The sequence below is a fragment of the Scophthalmus maximus genome, chromosome 3 (genome assembly GCF_022379125.1).
Source record: "Scophthalmus maximus strain ysfricsl-2021 chromosome 3, ASM2237912v1, whole genome shotgun sequence".
NCBI lineage: Eukaryota > Metazoa > Chordata > Actinopteri > Pleuronectiformes > Scophthalmidae > Scophthalmus > Scophthalmus maximus.
Window position 1 is genome coordinate 1 of NC_061517.1, and position 18,776 is coordinate 18,776.

General features: G+C 37.6%; 2 protein-coding genes across 2 annotated transcripts; both read right to left on the reverse strand.

The window, feature by feature from the left end:
- Positions 1-2,502: 2,502 nt before the first annotated feature.
- Positions 2,503-8,467, reverse strand: LOC118317497 (transmembrane protein 198-like). Its single transcript, XM_035646249.2, has 5 exons — positions 8,287-8,467; positions 6,748-7,064; positions 4,350-4,925; positions 4,054-4,184; positions 2,503-3,382 (listed from the first exon to the last, which is right to left on the reverse strand). Exons 2-5 carry the CDS (start codon positions 6,899-6,901, stop codon positions 3,233-3,235), a joined length of 1,011 nt encoding a protein of 336 aa, XP_035502142.1. The 5' UTR covers positions 6,902-7,064; positions 8,287-8,467; the 3' UTR covers positions 2,503-3,232.
- Positions 5,531-17,780, reverse strand: LOC118317496 (thyrotropin-releasing hormone receptor). Its single transcript, XM_035646248.2, has 3 exons — positions 17,004-17,780; positions 15,788-16,140; positions 5,531-5,938 (listed from the first exon to the last, which is right to left on the reverse strand). The coding sequence occupies exons 1-3, from the start codon at positions 17,778-17,780 to the stop codon at positions 5,890-5,892; spliced, it is 1,179 nt and encodes a 392-aa protein (XP_035502141.2). The 3' UTR covers positions 5,531-5,889.
- Between the last annotated feature and the right edge of the window lie 996 nt (positions 17,781-18,776).

Genomic DNA, 18,776 nt, shown 5'->3' on the forward strand with positions numbered 1-18,776 from the left:
ACTTAATTTTATCTAAATCTAACCCTAATTTAGTAATTTTGTTGTTATGCATATTACATCTGTTAAAAATAAAAAAATGAAAAATTTGGACAATTGATATATTACATTTACAATTAAAAAGTTAAAATTTTCATATTTTTAGGGTTTAAAATTATTAATTAAGAGTTATAATTTATTACAGTACTAATTTCTATGTAAAATAATTGGAATAAAAAAAATTAATTTATTTTATTTGAGAGTTAGAACATTTAATTTAATTACATATTTTGTAGTTAAAACAATTTGTAGATTTAAGATTTAGAGATTAGAAGATAAACATTTGGATAAAACAATTTTTTATAAGTCATAAATATTTTATTAGTTTTAGGGTTTTAAAATTAATTACTTAAGGGTTAAAATTTATCAAAGTAGTAATTCATATGTTTAACAATTAAAATAAAATTGTTTAAGTAGTTTTAATTTATTAAAGAGTTTAAAACAATTGATTTTATTCATTGAATTAAATGCTTTCATTAAAAACCTATTGGCATTTATGGGGTTAAAGGGATTTTATTTTACATTTGGTATTGGTCAAACTAAAAAACTGGGTGACACCAATTTACTCCATACAGGGGAGGGTGTTAATAGCAGCGCACGCTGCAGCCTGCTCACTTGGAGCGGAGCAACAGCAGAGGCAACACACAGAGGGTGAGCTCGTTAGCTGCTACTAGCTTGTTAGCCGTTACTACTTTGTTTGAGCTACTTTTTTTTGATTGATTAGACTTTTGTCTACCGTTTGCTGAAGTGCCCAGCCTGAAGAAGACACGGAAGTGTCGAAACGTCGCACAGGGGCACTTTTTTTTCGTTGATTAACAGGGAGTTTTTTTTTTTCGTTTTTTTTATTTTTTTATTTTTTTATTTTTTTATTCTTGTATTTTATTAAGGGGTTAAGCTTCCTTTTATTTATTAAAACCTTATTTGGTAAGGTCTCTTTGATTATTAAAGAGATAGAAACATTGAAAAATAAAAGATACGAAAAAAACTTTTTTTCACTTTTTTTATTATTGTTATGTTTTCCACTGCCAACGAGGGGGAATGGCAGCAGGTCCGTTACGGCAGACGGGGTCGCTTCCGTGACCAGACCCTTCACCAGCGACCCCAACCGCAAAACCGGGACGGCTCTTCTGGGGACCGGGGAGGAAGAGGGACCAGGGGGAAGGACCGTGCATTTCCTGGGCCTCCATGGGGAGGACCAGGCCATTACCCTCGTCCTAACCCTAACCCTAACCCCTAACCCTAACCCCTAACCCTAACCCTAACCCTAACCCTAACCCCCCTAACCCTAACCCTCGTCCTAACCCTAACCCTAACCCTAACCCTAATTTTGGGATCTTAACCCTAACTACAGTCTCTACCCTGATCATGACCCTAAATTTGGGCTGATCCAATGGGTTTGGGGATTATGGGGTTAACGGAATTTATGAAGAAACTAATTAGAGTTAAAAGGAGGAGCTCAGCAGAGAGTATAAAGGGAGGAGCCCCAGTTAGGGAGCCCATTTGACAAACGCACATCGAGCTGACAGGATCGCTCACACTGTACTTTAATCCCTTGAATTTACTCGGAATACTATGATATTAATGTGTCCCGCTGGCCTGATGAAGACCAAGTCGGTCGAAACGTTGCCAAAGAGCCGGACACCAATTCTTTTTAAAATAATTTTGTTTTCGTAAGGCACAGTCTTGCCTACTTTTCGTAAAGTACAGTTATACTTACCTCTATTTGAATGCAATTTGCTCCGTCCTGGGACCGGAGTGATGGGACTGGGTGGGTGGAGAGTGCCATTCCCGTCTCCTCCGAGAGATGGGCTCAGTCCCCTTCAACTAACCCTCTCTACCCTGATCATGACCCTAAGTTTGGGCTGATCCAATGGGTTTGGGGATTATGGGGTTAACGGAATTCAGGAAGAAACTAATTAGAGTTAAAAGGAGGAGCTCAGCAGAGAGTAGGGTTAGCCATTATTACTTTGTTTGAGCTACATTATTTTTTTTGCTTAGACTTTTGTCTAACATTTGCTGAAGTGCCCAGCCTGAGGAAGACACAGAAGTGTCGAAACGTCGCACAGGGGCACTTTTTTTCGTTGATTAACAGGGAGTTTTTTTGTTTTTTTTCTTGTATTTTATTAAGGGGTTAAGTTTGCTTTTATTTATTAAAACCTTATTTGGTAAGGTCTCTTTGATTTTATTATTAAAAAGATAGAAACATTGAAAAATAAAAGATACGAAAAATCCCATTTCCTGGGCCTCCATGGGGAGGACCAGGCCATTACCCTCGCCCTAACCCCCCCAACCCTAGTCCTAATCCCCTAACCCTTGGTCTAATACCCTAAACCTGAAGTCATCCTATGCCCTTAATTTAATCCTATCCCATTCTAATAATAAATTAATCAAAACAGGTTCATTGTGATTTATAACTAATTTAAAAATCATAATTAAGGAATCTATTAAAAATAAGTTCATTGGGCTTTATCATTTATTTATAACACTAAGAACAATAATATATAAATAAGAAATATTCATTTAAGTTTATTCATTTGGGCATTGTAAAGGTAAGGGTTAGGGGGGGTCTATTGTTTACACATGTTCAGCAAGTTTGCTACTTCCTATCCACTGATTTCTTTTAATTTTAATTTTTTAATTTTTTCCACAAAAGTCAAGTCAGTATTTTACATTGTTCACCCTTAACATCAAGAAGTACAATTAACCAGGACATTTGCACTCCAACAGAGAGGTAAGTAATTACTGAATATTTCTTAAATATGTTTATGGTACATTATCCCACAAGTGGATTTGACGCATTAGTAAATTAAAGAAAAGTAATTTGATTATTTCAGAACAAGCTTATTCTTACAATGTAGAAAATATTTGTTTCATGATCCAGCAGTTATAAGCAAATGAGCTTTGACTTTAAAAGTATAACGTTTAAGAAAAAAGGGATGAGACTAATGAATAATTAAAATGGTCAAATTACCAAAAAATGGTCCTGACGAGTGTGACTGTTGCAATATTCGTCTTCATCATTCAGAGGATGATCTCAAATGACACCGTGTGCATGTTGGTGATTATCTGATGAAGCCGCTTACAGTGGACTCACGGCATCAGCAGAAATGCATGAATTGTTGAAATGAGCAGAGATTCAGGTATAACATAATAGATTCCTCATATGTGTATAGTTATACGTGATGCTGTGTTTCTTTCAGACTGTAAAAACAGGCGAGGCGGTGGTCAGACGCACCATGGAGCCAGTCTCAAAGTCAAAGTCAATTAGAGCATGTGTGATAGTGCTGACGCTGCTAGTGGACGAGCCTGTTCCCAGCTGGCGCTCCTGAAGACTCTGTAGATAACTCTGCAAAGCAAACAGGAGGAAGACAAAATGTTATTGAACTGATCATCTTCTGTCATTTTACACAATGACAAAACCTCATACATTCATCCTGCACTTTTCCCCCCTTTTAAATTTATTTGATTCACTTTAGTTACACGTCACTTTAAAGAGTAAGAGGTTAGGATTTTATAAAGACAACGTGATGGGTAGCCTATATCCAAAAAAAATTATTCTTACAGATTATATGATTTCATTTAATGTTCATGTAGATGTAGTTCACATAGAGAACTGCACAATTATCCAGTAGAATGGATCACAGCATTTTTAGCTGCTAATTTCCAATGCCAATCCCTAAAAGTCACGAAAAGTTTGCTAAAGTTCCTTAAAATCCACTTTAGTCCCTTGAAGTACCTCAAAATCCCCTCCATCCCACAAAATAATTAAACTACAGCTAATGTTGGGCTGCAGTGATGAGTCAAATAATGGATTATACAATTCACAAAAGTAAAACAACCTGCAGCTATTTGACCATTTTAAGCAAAAATGTGAACATTGGCTGGTTCCATATCTTAAATATGGGGATTCAAAGACTTTCTTTGAACTTCTACATAGTAAACTGTGAGGGTTACAGCATCTAGGAGATCATTTCTGAATGAAAAGCTGGATGAAACATTTTAATCTCAGGTACTGACCGGCGCCAGGACGTCTCCAGTGTAGCGTTTCAGCGGTGGAGGCCTGCGTCGGCGGTGTGGTCGAGATCTCCCCCTGGACTCTCTGTATCTGTGCCTCTTGTCAAGCTTTTTAGTCAGTTTTTTGTGGGCAGCTATAGGGAAGCATACAAAGGGGAGAGAAGAAGGAAATATAACATAATATATATAATATAATATAACAGTGGGGATTGTTTGTTTTTTACTCTGGATGGCAAATTTAACATGAAAACAGCCGGCGCTTGAATGCATCGGCAAGATGCAAATGGAATTGAACATACCTTCTGTATGTGATACTCCTTTGGCAGTAAACCTCCACTGCACCAACATCCCTAAAATACTCAAAACAGGACAGATCCCAATGATTACCCAGTTAAACCAGCACAGTGGGGGTGGAGTAACTTGACAAAGCATATCGTACACCTGATCAGGCAGCATGAACGCCCCCTGCAGGTAATCCACACTCAGCATCACAGTGGTAGCTCCGAACACAGATGTGAAGACGACGATGAATAGTTTCTGCCACATAAGTGAGAGCGTGGCAGTGATGACGCTGACAACCAGTATGGCAGTGAGAGGCACCCACACGGGCGTAAGGTTGTGAAACTGTCCGATAACCACCAGGGTGACAAGGGAGAGCAGGGCGCCCAGCTGAAGGCCACTGAGGAGGAGTCCCATTGTTGACAACAGCATTGTCATCAACCCGCAGAGCACGCCCACGGCCAGGACGATCCCCGCCTTGGTCTCCGTGCCCAGCTGGATGTCCAACACAGGCTCCTTGTGGTAAAACAGAAGTATGGCTGTCGTGCCAAACATGAAGCCAGAGAGGAACATCACCATCTTGAAGCAGCGGTATCCTGGAGAGTCGATTAAATACAAAATCAGCAACTCAGTTATGTATACAAGTCCAAAATGAACTGCGGTATTTCGCAAAGGCTTCAGTTCAGACTTTAAATGTTCAACATCAATGCAAACTGACTTGACTCAACAAATTCTTACTTTTAAACACAAAATACTGTCCACACATACACATTTCAGTCTTTTTAACCAAATGTATAATGTAAATTGTGGTTTAATATTATCTGCTGTCCAGCAGTGGTTGAGAGCTGAACTTACAAGTGATTAAAATCTATAAAGTTTGAATTAGAAAAGGTCCTGAATCAAAACAAACTGTGTGGTTGATACTGAAAAGATTCACAGTAATATAGCATATTCAGGCATCGGCCGTTTTTACTCGACATCACTTCAAATACTCATCTTCTTTTTATCATTATTATTGATATAATCTCTGTGGAATTGAGCATGACAGACACTGAGTTTTGCATGTGGCCAGTTTTTTTAAACACTGTAAATGCAAAATGCAACATACCACATACTGTGTTAATGATACAACCAAGAGAAGCAGTTTGCTGACAATAAACAAGTTTCTGCTCTCATCAGAAGCTGAAGGAAAAAGGTTCAGTCTATTGTTTGTTTGGATAATGAATTTACTAAAAAGTCAGTTTCCTTTTCTACCTAACAACAGAATTTCACACCAGCACTACAGAGCTTAAACTTGTTCTTGACGTAAACCTTTCACTGAGTTCAGTGGATGACACTGCTGTTAATGACATTGTTGAAATACATATTAGAAGCTGACATGTTCCAGATTTGTTCCAGCATTCAGGTCCAGCTGAACTCAGTGCTCACTCTTTCTGCTTTTTCTTTGTTTGTTTGGTCAGAATAATAAATTACACAACAAAACACAAAAAATACTGCAACAGCTGTTTTCCTTCTAATTGTGTTATTTACCTACAATCTTAAACTTCCTTACAGGCAACCCTAACCATAATTTACTCTAATACTTACTGGGAGGACAGAGTTTGGAACCCTATGTGTTTGGATGATGTCACATCATCATCATTTATGGAGCAGGTCCCCATGTCACACAACAGCTAATTACAGTCACTGTTTGGGTTTATTGAATTTGTGTTTTCATATTTTCTCGAATTTTCTTTATGTTACTATCTTTGATAGATAATTGGACTTAAGTCTCAAGGTCCAGAAAGTGAAGCCAATGCAGACGTGCCAGCTAGTACCGTCCAATAGGTGTAGGTTGTAGTTGTAAATGGACGAGCTCTCAGTCAGGTCACAAACCCCGCTCCTCTAAATATGGTTACTTCTGGTTCCAAAAAAATCAAGATGTCACTGGCCAAAATGCTGAACTCAAGGCTTCAAACTTTTATTTCACTAACCAATGGCTGACGTCACGGTGGTATGCCACTTGTACTGTAGATCTTCCTCACAGCATATAACTCAAAATAAAGCTCTCCAAAAGGCTGTTACATGGACTATGTTGTTTACAAAACTCACAAAAGCTTTTGTCAGGTTTAACACTAAAATGGCACGAGTGAGATGTCAGTCAGTGCAACAGGTGGCACTTCATATAAACTCCCTCTGTCAGATTCAGACACACGACTTTACCCATGTGCCTCCTCCAGCTTTGGGATTATCCAACCTAAACCCCTGGCAGCCGACAGACACCTGCTACGGAGGCTTAAAGCCAACATGTCAACCATGTATCTTATATGAACAAGTTGAGGCAGTGAGGTGTTGAAATCTGAAGGAGCACATCGCTTTAAAAATCTCTGTCTCTACTTTGATTTCCCAAAGTTTACTTGACATGTCACGAATACATACCGAGAAAGCAGTAGATGAGGCCGAATGAAAGGCAAACGGAGCAGACAATGGATGAGATGACTTCATACTTCATATTAATATCAAACGTGCATATGTCCACTTCAGCGAAGTCGGCTCCTGGCTCCTCAATAACATAGTCTGAATTGACATTCATCTTGGAGGATTATTAGTTCTATTGTTGGTCTGGATGTGAATATGCTTTTTTCACTGACGGGGGGGGGGGGGGGGGGGGGACTGCACAGTCCTACATGTGTCCTCCAGGGCAAGAGGAAACTCCTGAACGAAGAACTTGTACGAAAGAGTTTCCTGCTGCACACCTGCAACAAAGAAGAGTGTTTTCAGCTCTGCGACGACGACATGAATTCAGCTGTAGGTTTTCCTGGCTGCTAACTTGAAAGTCATCATTCATCAAGTCTTCTCACCATCATAAACTGGCAAAGTATTGCTTAAATTTAATAAGAAACATCATTATGATTCCATATTTGTTATTTATGTGAGTACATGACAGGATATAACTTTTTCCTTCTTTGCAAACATCTGCTCAGAAACCAAAGAAGGAAACATCTCTTTCTGCTTGTTTTGTTCAGGAGCAGGATACAGATGAGGAAATGACCTGGTGGCTCGGTGCCGCGTCCTACAGGCTCATTGTTGTGGGAATGTGGTCAGATAGGAGCAATAGGACAAAAACAAAAAAGGCTTTACAATATTACAAGATTATCTGAAAGCCTAATGAAGACAGTAACTAGTAGTAGAAGAAGTACTCAGACATTTTACTTAAGTAAAAGTACAAATAGCAAAAGCAGTGTAGAAATACTCGTACACGTACATTCAATATTTTTATTAGAGAAAAATTACAAACAATTTTGTATTGATAGTTAAATATAATTATCAAAAGTTAATTTACTAATTATGCAGAATTGGCTTTTTCCAAACATGCATATAATACTATTGGAACATTATTACTGATGCATGTAGTTTATGTAAATGCACATAGTTAATTTCCACCACAGATAACAACTTTGCATCACTTATCATTTGAAATAAATCAGTATAATCTACAATAGTTTAAACTCATACCAAAATATCTCTAACTGTATAAGGGCATGGCTCATCTTGGCTCATACTACAGCCTCAGAGTGTCTTACTGTAAAGACCTTTTAAGCTGGTCAGCGAATGGAATTAGAGGAGCTTTAGCAGGTGAGTGATCGTCCAGTCTGTTTCTGTCGACATGTCCTTTTGTAAAGGTGATCGAAAACACACAAACACTTGCACTTTCTACACTTTCAGAATAGTAATAAACGCTCTGTGGCAGAAGAAAATCTGCTGACATAATTCCATTTTCACTGGTTTGATGCTTTCGTGAAATTCTGTCATGACAACTTTTTTTCAGTTTCTTTGTTCTGTGAAAAGTGACAGTGTCATCAACAACTGTAAAAAAGGAAAATATTACAAAACACAAATATATTAAAAATATCAAAAGATTTATGTAATAAATGAAAACATGAGCTGAAATGAAGAAATAATATTTCTGTGGCCTACCTGGAGCGAGGCATATTTCCGCAGAGAAGATGTTGTCAGAGGAACAAAAGTGTTTTCATTGATAGTTTGTAAAATTCCAGTGAACCAGACAGGGAGCGAAGTGTCTGGAGTTTTCCAGGAGTGTGTGAGACTCCGAGTCGGACACACTCATCTGTGTGCATGTGCTGAACAGCTGACACCAGACTCTGAGAGAGACCATCTGCCCCCCAGCGACAGTGCGAGTCTGTTGCCAAGTCCAAGGCCGGACCAGCTGAACCTCAACTTTATCACTTCAGAGGTTTATTTAACTCAGTGGCACTTCATGAAGTTTTACGTTGGCTTGAGGTTAAAGGGGAATTATGGTGCATCCTGATTTAACCTCTTTACTTCAGGGACTCTAATTAAGAAATTAATAATTTGTTATTGGACTTGGTGAAATAATATATACATGGTCTAGTTTTACTTCAATATCTCATATTTTGGCTGTAGGGTTGGCAGTGGTGCTCTGTTGGATGGATGTTTTGTACAGACATCCATGCTCCCAACAGGATGCATCCTACTGACTGTGGTGACCTGACTTTAGCTCTAGCACCACCGTTACGATGCTGAACCAAGAGATGTATATTTGTATTTAAAAATAGAAGGTCCTGCAGATGTTATCTTTTGCTACAGGTTGAAAATAACCTGATATTTCATGACTCTGTAATAAAACATGAAAGTGAAAGAGGATTTGCTTGTCAAAGTTGTGAAACGACATGTTTTTTTAAAAATGTCAGAAGAATTATGTGGAAAACAATTGTTACATAGCTTGCACAGTTTCAGAACATGATCAACATCGTTCTCAGCTGTGTACATAAAACTGGAGGTAAGATGGTTTTAAAAAGTCTTCAAAATTCAGAGATCAGGTATCATGTCGCACACAGACATGTTTCTGAATCTAGATGGTTTTACAGTCACACCAAAGGGAGGAGTGAGGGTCAAATTAGACACCACATTAATATAAATACTTTGATTTCCTTGACACAGCTTTGAGTGCAAAAGCGTATGAACAGAGCCATAGTTTAAAGTGTTTTTACTGGAGCATTGAGAACCTTACATCCTGTCAAGGTGTGCAGGAACAGGACTCAGATGCAGAGTGCAAAATAAAAACTTCTTTAATTAACAAAAACAAGAGACGAGCAATCTTTCAGAAATAACAAAAATCACTAGAGAGAAATAAAACAAAACAAACCAGGGAACAAGGCGAAGGAGACATCACCGACGGGATGGAGCAGCAAACATCACAGGACGAACTGACAGAGCACAAAGACTAAATACACCAGGAAGATTGAACACAGGTGAGACACATAGGGAACAGGTGCAGACAAGCACAGGGGCAGGAGACACGTAAAGTGAACAGACAAGAGAAAGGGAAACAGGAAGTGCAGAAACACAGGAACATTAATTCAAAATAAAACAGGAAACAACAACAAGGGATCAGGAAACTAATGTAACAGAGACACAAGGAAAAGTACAGTGAGGGAATTATATAAAAAACAAGAGTCCACAAGAGCTATAGAGTTCATGATTCTTGTGGATCATGACACATCCATTAAAAAGGGGAGAGCAGATTAATAATGACAGCAGTGATTGTGATATTACTGCAGATGAGCTGCAATAAGATCAATATATAGATGCTGGATTGGATCTGTCGGGCAAAATAAAGTTCTTGTGAGAAGCGTAACACAGGCATCACCAGCCTCCTTTCATCAGTCAAATATATCTTTTTATTTTCTGCGACAGTAGATCAAAGGAGAATATCCTTTTTTTATTGTCGAGAGATGAAGTAAAAACTATCTGCTTTGTGAGAAATGATAGGCAGCTTATTACATTTATTTTCAGTAATGCTAGCAGCTCTGTAGGGAACTATTACACTGAGTCATGTTTTACAGATATTTATGTTCCCCCTGACAACAACTCCTACAGACTGTGGTGACCTCCCCTCACTTTAGTGCCACGTGCGGTTGACGTGTATTTTTGAATTAAATGTCTTGAAAACTAAATGATTTGCCACGAAATTTGGTTCAGACAACTATGGTTTCTTGGTATGAATTGTAATAAGGGTAGGGTTATGGTAGGGTCAAAATTTTGGTTTATCAAATCTGCAAAACTAATCGCAGCAGCCTCTATTGTACTTTGTGTTTAATGCTATATACGAAATGTGGTCCAAGGAAGCAACATGGAATTTCTATTAAGAGAATTTATTGATGCGATGGAGATTAATAATTTTCCCATGTGAGAAATAAGAAAATGTGACTTTCTGTCCTGAATGAAATCCATATTTCTTCTTCTTGTTCTCAGAAACCACAAAATAAATATTTAGTGTTTGACAGTATAAGAGATGAAAATTCTCCTCTCTAAGGACAAATTGATATGCATCCACTGCGTGATATTAATAACCCTGTTGCTCCCTGAATTATGAAAACATACAGTGATCAATTCATGAAACCTCTGTGTGTCTGACTCTTTATGTCATTTTGATTGCAGAGCAGAGAGTATTGATCAGGACTGACCATTTCACCTCCGTACGTGAAATGTGTATTTTTTACTTCAGTGGTTTAAAGATCAATGAACGTCTTAATATTTTCGATATGAATTAAATAAATATGCTGTGGGCAGAGAAACTGAATAAAGTCGAAAGATGGAGATATCTCACTAAACATTTCTGGATTTTATGTGTATGAAATGAGCGAACTCCCCTCTGCTTGTTTAACCAATATACAGTACATATCCACTAAAGAAATGGAATAAACAGCCTTTTCAGGTGCTTATTAATTAAAGATATAATTTTGTCAAGTCCTTGAACCCATCAAATGAGCAACAACAATATCATTTTAAAAAGCGATCAGAAGGTTTTTCAATTCCAGATGCTATATAATGTTTTGCATTAATCAAAAAACAACGGTCCAGTAACACAGAACTGTTGAGATATGCATGAAATTAATCACTAATGTGCATGAAATGTTTTCTGTCCTGGAAAAAAAGAAGAAATTTAAATGCATTGGAAAACTACACAGCGAAATTTCGAAAGGTTCCTTAGTTTTCATATGAAAAAGAATCAACGTCACCAATTGGTTTGCAGTCACCCTCTGTTGGTTGTTTGAGAGAATACAAGAGTTAGGCACAGTTGACACAGTCAACTGACCTGCAGTCAACTGATATCTATCAGTTATAGATATGGATAGTCATACTTCCACTTAACACAGAGGTGGTATGCATAACCAGTCTGTTTCAAGGTCCATTGGTCTATTCAATCTATTGGTTGCAGAGATGATTCAAGGAACACTCTGATATACTTCAGCTTCACATTATGCAGCAGTACAATATGGGATATGCAACACATTCTTTGTTGCAATTAGGTAGACATGTAGAAACATACTAACAACATACAGCTAACTTTCTTGTCAATTGCAACATGATTTAATTGAATTGAATTGGCATGACACAATATGTTTTTTTTTTACTCTCTGGCTGTAAATGTAACATCTTAGACTTTAAACCGAACATGCAGTGAGGAAGGTTCAAAGTTCACTTTGATAACCACTGATCAATGTTAAAATGTTTGCAGTGGCTATACAAAGAAAAGATGAAAGCTTGGCTCATCTATGGAAGCATTTGCTTGATCATGAGCCATGTTTTAATGGTCCACTTACACACATCTCCTAATATGACTACAAGCTCTGTCCTTCGATTATACATTGATACTAAGAAGACAAGAGCTCTTCACAGATGCATAAATGTGTATACATTATTCATTGTCACAGAAGATCAGCTGTTTTCATTCTCAAAATGTTTTAAATATATGACACTATGTTTTTTTCATGATGTTTTAAATAATGTTTTTGTAGCAGGTTTTTGAATTTCATCTGTATCACACATTTAATTGAATTACATCCATTCAGGGATTTGAGTTATTAGAGATACAAAGATTAAAGTTAAAAAAAATGAATGCTAAATGAATAACATATAATGTAATGGTGTAAGAAATATATGTTTTTAAAGGAAAAGTATAAATGTGATACTAAAAGACAATCCATGACAAGTAAATGGCATGCATTTATTTTTTTCCTGGCCTCTGTCTGTTTTGTTTTATACTATTGGATAAAGGAAGCAATCTAGCAATTTGGGCAAGTTTGTAATATTGTTTGAAACATTTGTCAACATATTTAGTAACTTTATCTGTTAAAAAATGAAGTTGAATAACAACCAAAACAACAAAATAATAACCCTAACCCTAACGCGTTTTATCAATAAATAAATGATATTTATTTATCTGAATTTTAGTGGAATATACCTCAAAGTAAAAGAAAATGGAAATACTCAATTGAAAAAGTATCTTAAAATTGTTCTTCTGTGCCACAGACAATCTTGGTTGTTTGATTCAAACTGGAATTTGAACCAATAACCTTCTTGCTGCATGAGGCAACAGTGCTAACCACTGCACCACTGTACCACAATATACTTCAAGATGTAAATCTTTTCAAGAAAATGAAGAAGGAAAACAAAATTTTCAGTTGTTTTCTTGACATAGATGTTACGTTGGAGAAAAAATAAATAGCACAGTGGGAGGAAGACAGCCACTTCAGCAGCCTCTACAGCTGAGTGTATTTCTGCCTTCATTGATTCTCTCTCAGACCCTTGTGAGATCTCTTTCATTATAAAAACCCCTTTACTGTATATGGAATTCATCAGCCACACACAGCCTGCACATGTCCAGAGAGACTTGATTGCTTCATAAGATATTTTCAACGTGACTGAGAATAAGGCTGTCACATTAGAAAACACTGATAGAGTTGATTATTGACATTAAGCTTGTTCCCCAGGCGCCCAAATTCAAAGCCTTCATATTTTCTTAATGACATACAGTATATGTTGCTAATTATTGTTATTCCAACTTATTTTAAGTTTATTACACATGTATAATGATGGATTTTATACTTTAGATCTACAACAGTGAACTGGAGGAAAATAAAACAAAGGTGTGATCTGATTTGGCTAATTAATGCAAATCAAAACAAAGGAGAATTATTAATGTGTCCTTGAAATGATCCGTCTGTTATTCCCTATTCACAACAAACATGTAAGGGTGTATCTACAGTTTTCAATGTCAACATTTTCTCAAGAAAATACTAGATGTGTATCTCTCAAGATTTATTTTAATTCAACACATAAAACCCTGATGAACAAAGAGAATATATAACATTTTTAGGATTTTAAGAGGTTTGTATAACTACACAGGATAAACTTCTGGCTCAAACATGGAACCATGAAAGGTTTTTTTTTGTGTAAATGTGTCTTAGTTCTAGATATTAAATAACAACTTACATTACAAATTACATCAATACGGCGACTACGACTAAGCTTGTTGTCAACAATTTGCATCATATTTTAATAGATTTGTTGCACAAGTTGCTAATAATATATATTTTTTTCTGACTTGGCTGATTTGAAATATAATCAATTTGATTTCTATTAAAACTTCCATGCTCCATAATTCCTGCCTCCCATTTTGTCTGATTGAAAATCTAATAATACACATTTCGAACATGCAGAGTTACTCTGGAGTCAGAGCTCATTTCAGTGGATGGGCTGAGTTTACCGTGTTCCCCATCAAAGTTTTTCAAACCATTTTGCATATGAAGCCTGGGAAGTATCAGATTGATCCTCGGGGAACCATGAAGGATGGTATCTGAAATTTTAATGATAATCCAGCCAACAGTTATTAAGTTATTTCAACTGGACTTACGTTCTGCACCAACTTGGACTGGACATTGCCATTCCTATAACCACTGAATTATTTATTCAAATGTTATGCCAAAGAGTCCAGTTTGGTTAGTGAAATGTGGTTCTTTGGCCAAGTGGTTCACCAATTAAACTCTTTGATTAAATACCACAAACCTTAGTTACAGTCACATGATGAACCCTATTCATCCTGTACATTCTCCCCCCTAGCGGCATCATCAGCCAGCATGGAATCTCTTTCTGTTTGCTCCTCTGATGACACACAACTCTACCTCAGAACAAACCCAACCCCCTCTGCTGCTCTGCCTTCATCTTCATCCCCACCATCCTAACTGACCTCCTGCCTGGAGGAGACTAAGGCCTGGATGAGTCAGAACTTCCTTCAGTTAAACAGCTCCAAAACTGAAGCAATTCCTGTCGGCACCCCACATCAGGTCCAGTCATCCCTCATAACCACCATCACCTTTTCCGGAAAGACATCCCCCTCTCATCAACAGTTGCCAACCTTGGTGCGAGACTGGACCCTCACCTTACCTTTGAAAACCATATCAAACATCTGTGCAAATCATCCTTCTTCCACCTCAAGAACATTGCCAAACTCCTTCCCACACTCACCTTTTCAGATGCCACAAAACTCATCCACGCCTTTGTCTCCTCCAGGCGGGATCCCTAGCAAGAGTCTGCAGAAACTCCAGCATATACAGAACAGTGCTGCTAGGATCCTGATGAGAGCGTAAATATGAACACATAACCCCCATCCTTCACGACCTTCACTGGCTCCCTGTCTCCTCCAGGATCCAGTACAAAATCGCTTTCCTCACCCAGCAGTGCATCCATGGCAATGCTCCACTCTACCTCAAGGAACTCCTCACCGAGCAAACATCAACCCGAAACCTCCGTTCACAAAATGGCAGCCGCCTTCATCACCCCAGAACCAAACTCTGGACCATGGGAGACCGCGCCTTCTGTTCTGCTCCCCCTCATCTGTGGAACTCAGACTTAACTAACTGAATTTTAAGCAACTGTTGTTATGCTAGTTTTATTTTATGATCCTGCTTTTACTCTCTAGCACTCTGCGATCTGTACAAAATGAGAAGTGCGTTATAAATAAAATTTATTATCATTATTATTATTATTTTTTAACTTTGTTGCATTTGTTATCAAGAGACACATTATACTGATAATTCAATTAGTTCCTTGTTGCACAGAACTAGAGCTCTCTATACACAAAACTAGTAAATATAAAGTCTGAATGTTGTTGTTTTTTAAACTCAAAATATGCATCAACAGCATCAGTACCATATTTATTAGATATAACATAAAATATCCACCATTCCGAACCCCTCTTACTTAATTTTTCTTAATTCATGTCTTATTTATGTATTAGAATTGCAAGTATAATAATACCAAAAACCTTTCAAAGAAACACAACTTTTGAAGTAAACTAAAGACCCTTCTCACATACGATACAACACAGTTACAATACTGGAGCAAAAGTATCACGACTACGACACCACAAACACTACTTATGTCTCACCAAACACAAATAATATCTACGGATTCCAGCATCAGTAAATACTTTTTCTAACAGGTGGGAATAACTGCAATTTTCAACATTGAAATGAAAGATAACCATACATAGTTTATCATATACACAGTTTACCCAGAAGAACCCAACAAATAATCAAAGCCTTTATCAAGAGATATGGAATGTGATGTGTCATCAGTCTTCACTTTGAACCTCTTGATGGTTTGGCTGCTCACTTCCTCCTGCTCTGTGACCGGCTCATTGCTCTCATGGGACGAATCCTTCATCACGCTGTAATACATCGGCACATTATACTCAGCTGCCTTCTCCTTGTGTCGCCAGTTGCAGTTGCAGAGCTTTTTGAAAGCCACACGAAACTTCTGAGACATGAGGTTGTAAATGATTGGGTTGACAGCACTGTTGGTGTAGATGCACATCCGGCAGAAGAGCAAGAACCAGGTGTTGTGGTAAGGCGGGTCGATGAAGGAGTTGACCACTACCAGTGTTCGGTACGGCATCCAGAGCAAGGCGAAGAGGATGACCACCACGGCCAACATCTTTGTTATCTGTTGATGTAGAGAGAAAGATGGAGGAGCGAGGAAAATGACGAGAGCAAGAATCAAGAATCTACAGCGCTGCAAGCAGCTCTTTGAATAGTGGTACTTTGAGCTAAATGCTAATGCTAGCATGCTAACATGATCTCAATGAAAATGCTAAAGGTTGAGTCATGCTAGAAAATAACTTGCATGGGGTTAAGGTTAACCCTAACCCTTTTTATTAACCGCAGCGGAAAGCTTGTTACTGAATCTTTTTAGACAAAGACTAGCCAATTGACATTTGGGGTTTCACATGTTATAACGCTTTTTGAGGGGGCATACTTCAATGCTGATTTTTATCTGAAATAACGTTTATTAAGTTCACCATCTAAGTTTAGTACTTATCATCTTATTGTCGCTTTGGACAAAAGCCTCTGTTAAATGAATTTAATGTAATATGTAATGCCGTGCATTAGAATGATCACATTTTCTAATTAGCACAAAACATATAGTACAGTTGAGATGTGAATTGTAAAGTCAATACCTTTCCAGGGTTTTGGACAAATTCAACTTTTGATCCGATGGCGATAAATAAAAACTCACCAAACTTATTACAGTTCATCTCTTGAAGTTCAACATCATTCTACTCAAAATCACAAATGTCGACCTTATGGTGTCACTATGGAGTTTCAGCAGAGACTCCACCAGTAGTTGTTGAGATATTTCAGTCTGGACTAACCAACTGGGATTCCCTCACAGTCATTCTACTAATATGATAAATTGACTTGAACAATATTTTTTGTGTTTTTTTTTAGATTTACAATGAAATCATAAGATGTCAATATTTTCTCATAGAGGATGAGTAACATGTGTCAGTCAGTCCTCTACAGTACCTGTTTCCTTGCAGAGATTGCACCCTTGTTGGCCTTGTTGGTGCTGTTGGAGTGACCCTGGTGAACCGACCTTCCTCCGGCTCTGTCGTTGAGATGTGATGGCAGAGGGCTCATGAACAAAATCCTTGCAATGAGTCCATAAAGGACCATGGCCACGAGGAGGGGAATCACGTAAAACAGGGTGAAGTCCAAGAAATAGATTGGCATGTAGAAACTCCTGGAGACACGGTAGCCACAAGTGACCACCACTCGGTTGGTATAGACCGTTTCATCTGTGTCCACTAAGAAGAACCACATAACGCAATAGAGTGAGGTGAAGACCCAGACTCCAGCTATGATCCTCTTGGCCCGTGAAGTAGTGCAAATGAACTGCGCCTTTATGGAGTGGCATATAGCGATATATCGTTCAATGGTGAACGCCATGATGGAGCAGGAAGACACGTTGATACCCAGGTACTGAAGATAAGTTATGCACAAGCATCCTGTGTAGCCGTATATCCAGAAGGCTACGACATCAGAGATGTTAGGAAGTCCTGCAGCCAAAAGCACGATGAGGTCCGCGACAGCCAGACTGACGAGGTAGCAGTTGGTCGGGGTCACCATGTGTTTAGTACGAAGCACAACCAGCACCACCATGATATTTCCAGCAATCCCAACTCCACAGATGAGCATTGTCAAAAATATGGTAATGACCTGCTCTTCAAGAGGGTTCAGAGGCATTTCTGTCAGATTTAAAACCTGGGGCACATCCTGGAAGATGGTTGTGTTGTTCTCCATCATGTTCAAGCACTGCAGCAACAATTCAATTGATCTCCGGGGAAACAAAACGAGAATCCTAAAGACAGAAACACAAAAAAATGATATTACTATAATGTTATTGTGGTGGGGATGAGAGTTTAATTTCTAATTTCTCTTTTTAAAAAGTAAGGCTTGGTTCAGTCTGATTTATACATCAACAAGGTGTTAATCAATCAAACTTGTATAGCACCTTTCATACAGGTTATTGTATTTCAATGAGCTTCACAATTGACTGATGAGCCAAAAATCGGACAGAACAAATAAAAATGCTGACTATGATATATCCAAAAATAAATTTTACAATACAATGACAAATGCAATTTGTATAAGATTTTAAAAAGATTGTGTTAATGTTGTGTTTACAACTTGTTTCCACTGCCCCCAAGTGACCAATAAATAAATATATAGACGAAAGATAAAATATATCTATCTGTGTGGAATAAACATTTCAACAACAACCACCAATGAGCACATTTTAAGTGAAAATATGAATCCTTAAACTATATATATGTATATATATGTGTGTGTATATATGTATATATATATATCTCAAATATATGACATGTTTAACTTCTTTCGTTTAACTTTCTGTTATGATGCAGACTAAGGTGAACTGCTGATGGATTTCACATTAAATCACTAATATCCATAAGGTTTGTGTACTTCTGCAGCTAATAGAGAACATCATAATGAGTAAATGCACAAATATATGATCCTCTTTAAATATAGAATAGTTGTATAATAATCTTTCAAGTTGAACTACCCTCCTTTCAGCAAAAATTGGTACTCTCCCTTTTTCTGAAATATAGGAGACATAAATTGCTTAAACATTTACAGTGAGGTCAAGTAAATAAAATCTTGGGAGAATAAATTAATATATATTCAAGAGAAGAAAAAGATCAGCTTACCATGGTTTGCAACGCAGGCAGCACTGACATGGTCACAGCACTCAGGTGCAATCAACCAAGAAACAAA

What these genes read in the sequence shown, in the direction of transcription:
- LOC118317497 (XM_035646249.2), bottom strand. Translation starts at nt 6,901, where the DNA reads ATGAATGTCAATTCAGACTATGTTATTGAGGAGCCAGGAGCCGACTTC. An exon ending in AGGAGTATCACATACAGAAG is followed by an intron (nt 4,185 to 4,349) that starts GTATGTTCAATT and finishes GCTTCCCTATAG; the next exon opens with CTGCCCACAAAAAACTGACT. An exon ending in CTGGAGACGTCCTGGCGCCG is followed by an intron (nt 3,383 to 4,053) that starts GTCAGTACCTGA and finishes TTTGCTTTGCAG; the next exon opens with AGTTATCTACAGAGTCTTCA.
- LOC118317496 (XM_035646248.2), bottom strand. Translation starts at nt 17,780, where the DNA reads ATGGAGAACAACACAACCATCTTCCAGGATGTGCCCCAGGTTTTAAAT. An exon ending in CAATCTCTGCAAGGAAACAG is followed by an intron (nt 16,141 to 17,003) that starts GTACTGTAGAGG and finishes CTACATCAACAG; the next exon opens with ATAACAAAGATGTTGGCCGT. An exon ending in AGCAGCCAAACCATCAAGAG is followed by an intron (nt 5,939 to 15,787) that starts GTTCAAAGTGAA and finishes CCAAACACATAG; the next exon opens with GGTTCCAAACTCTGTCCTCC.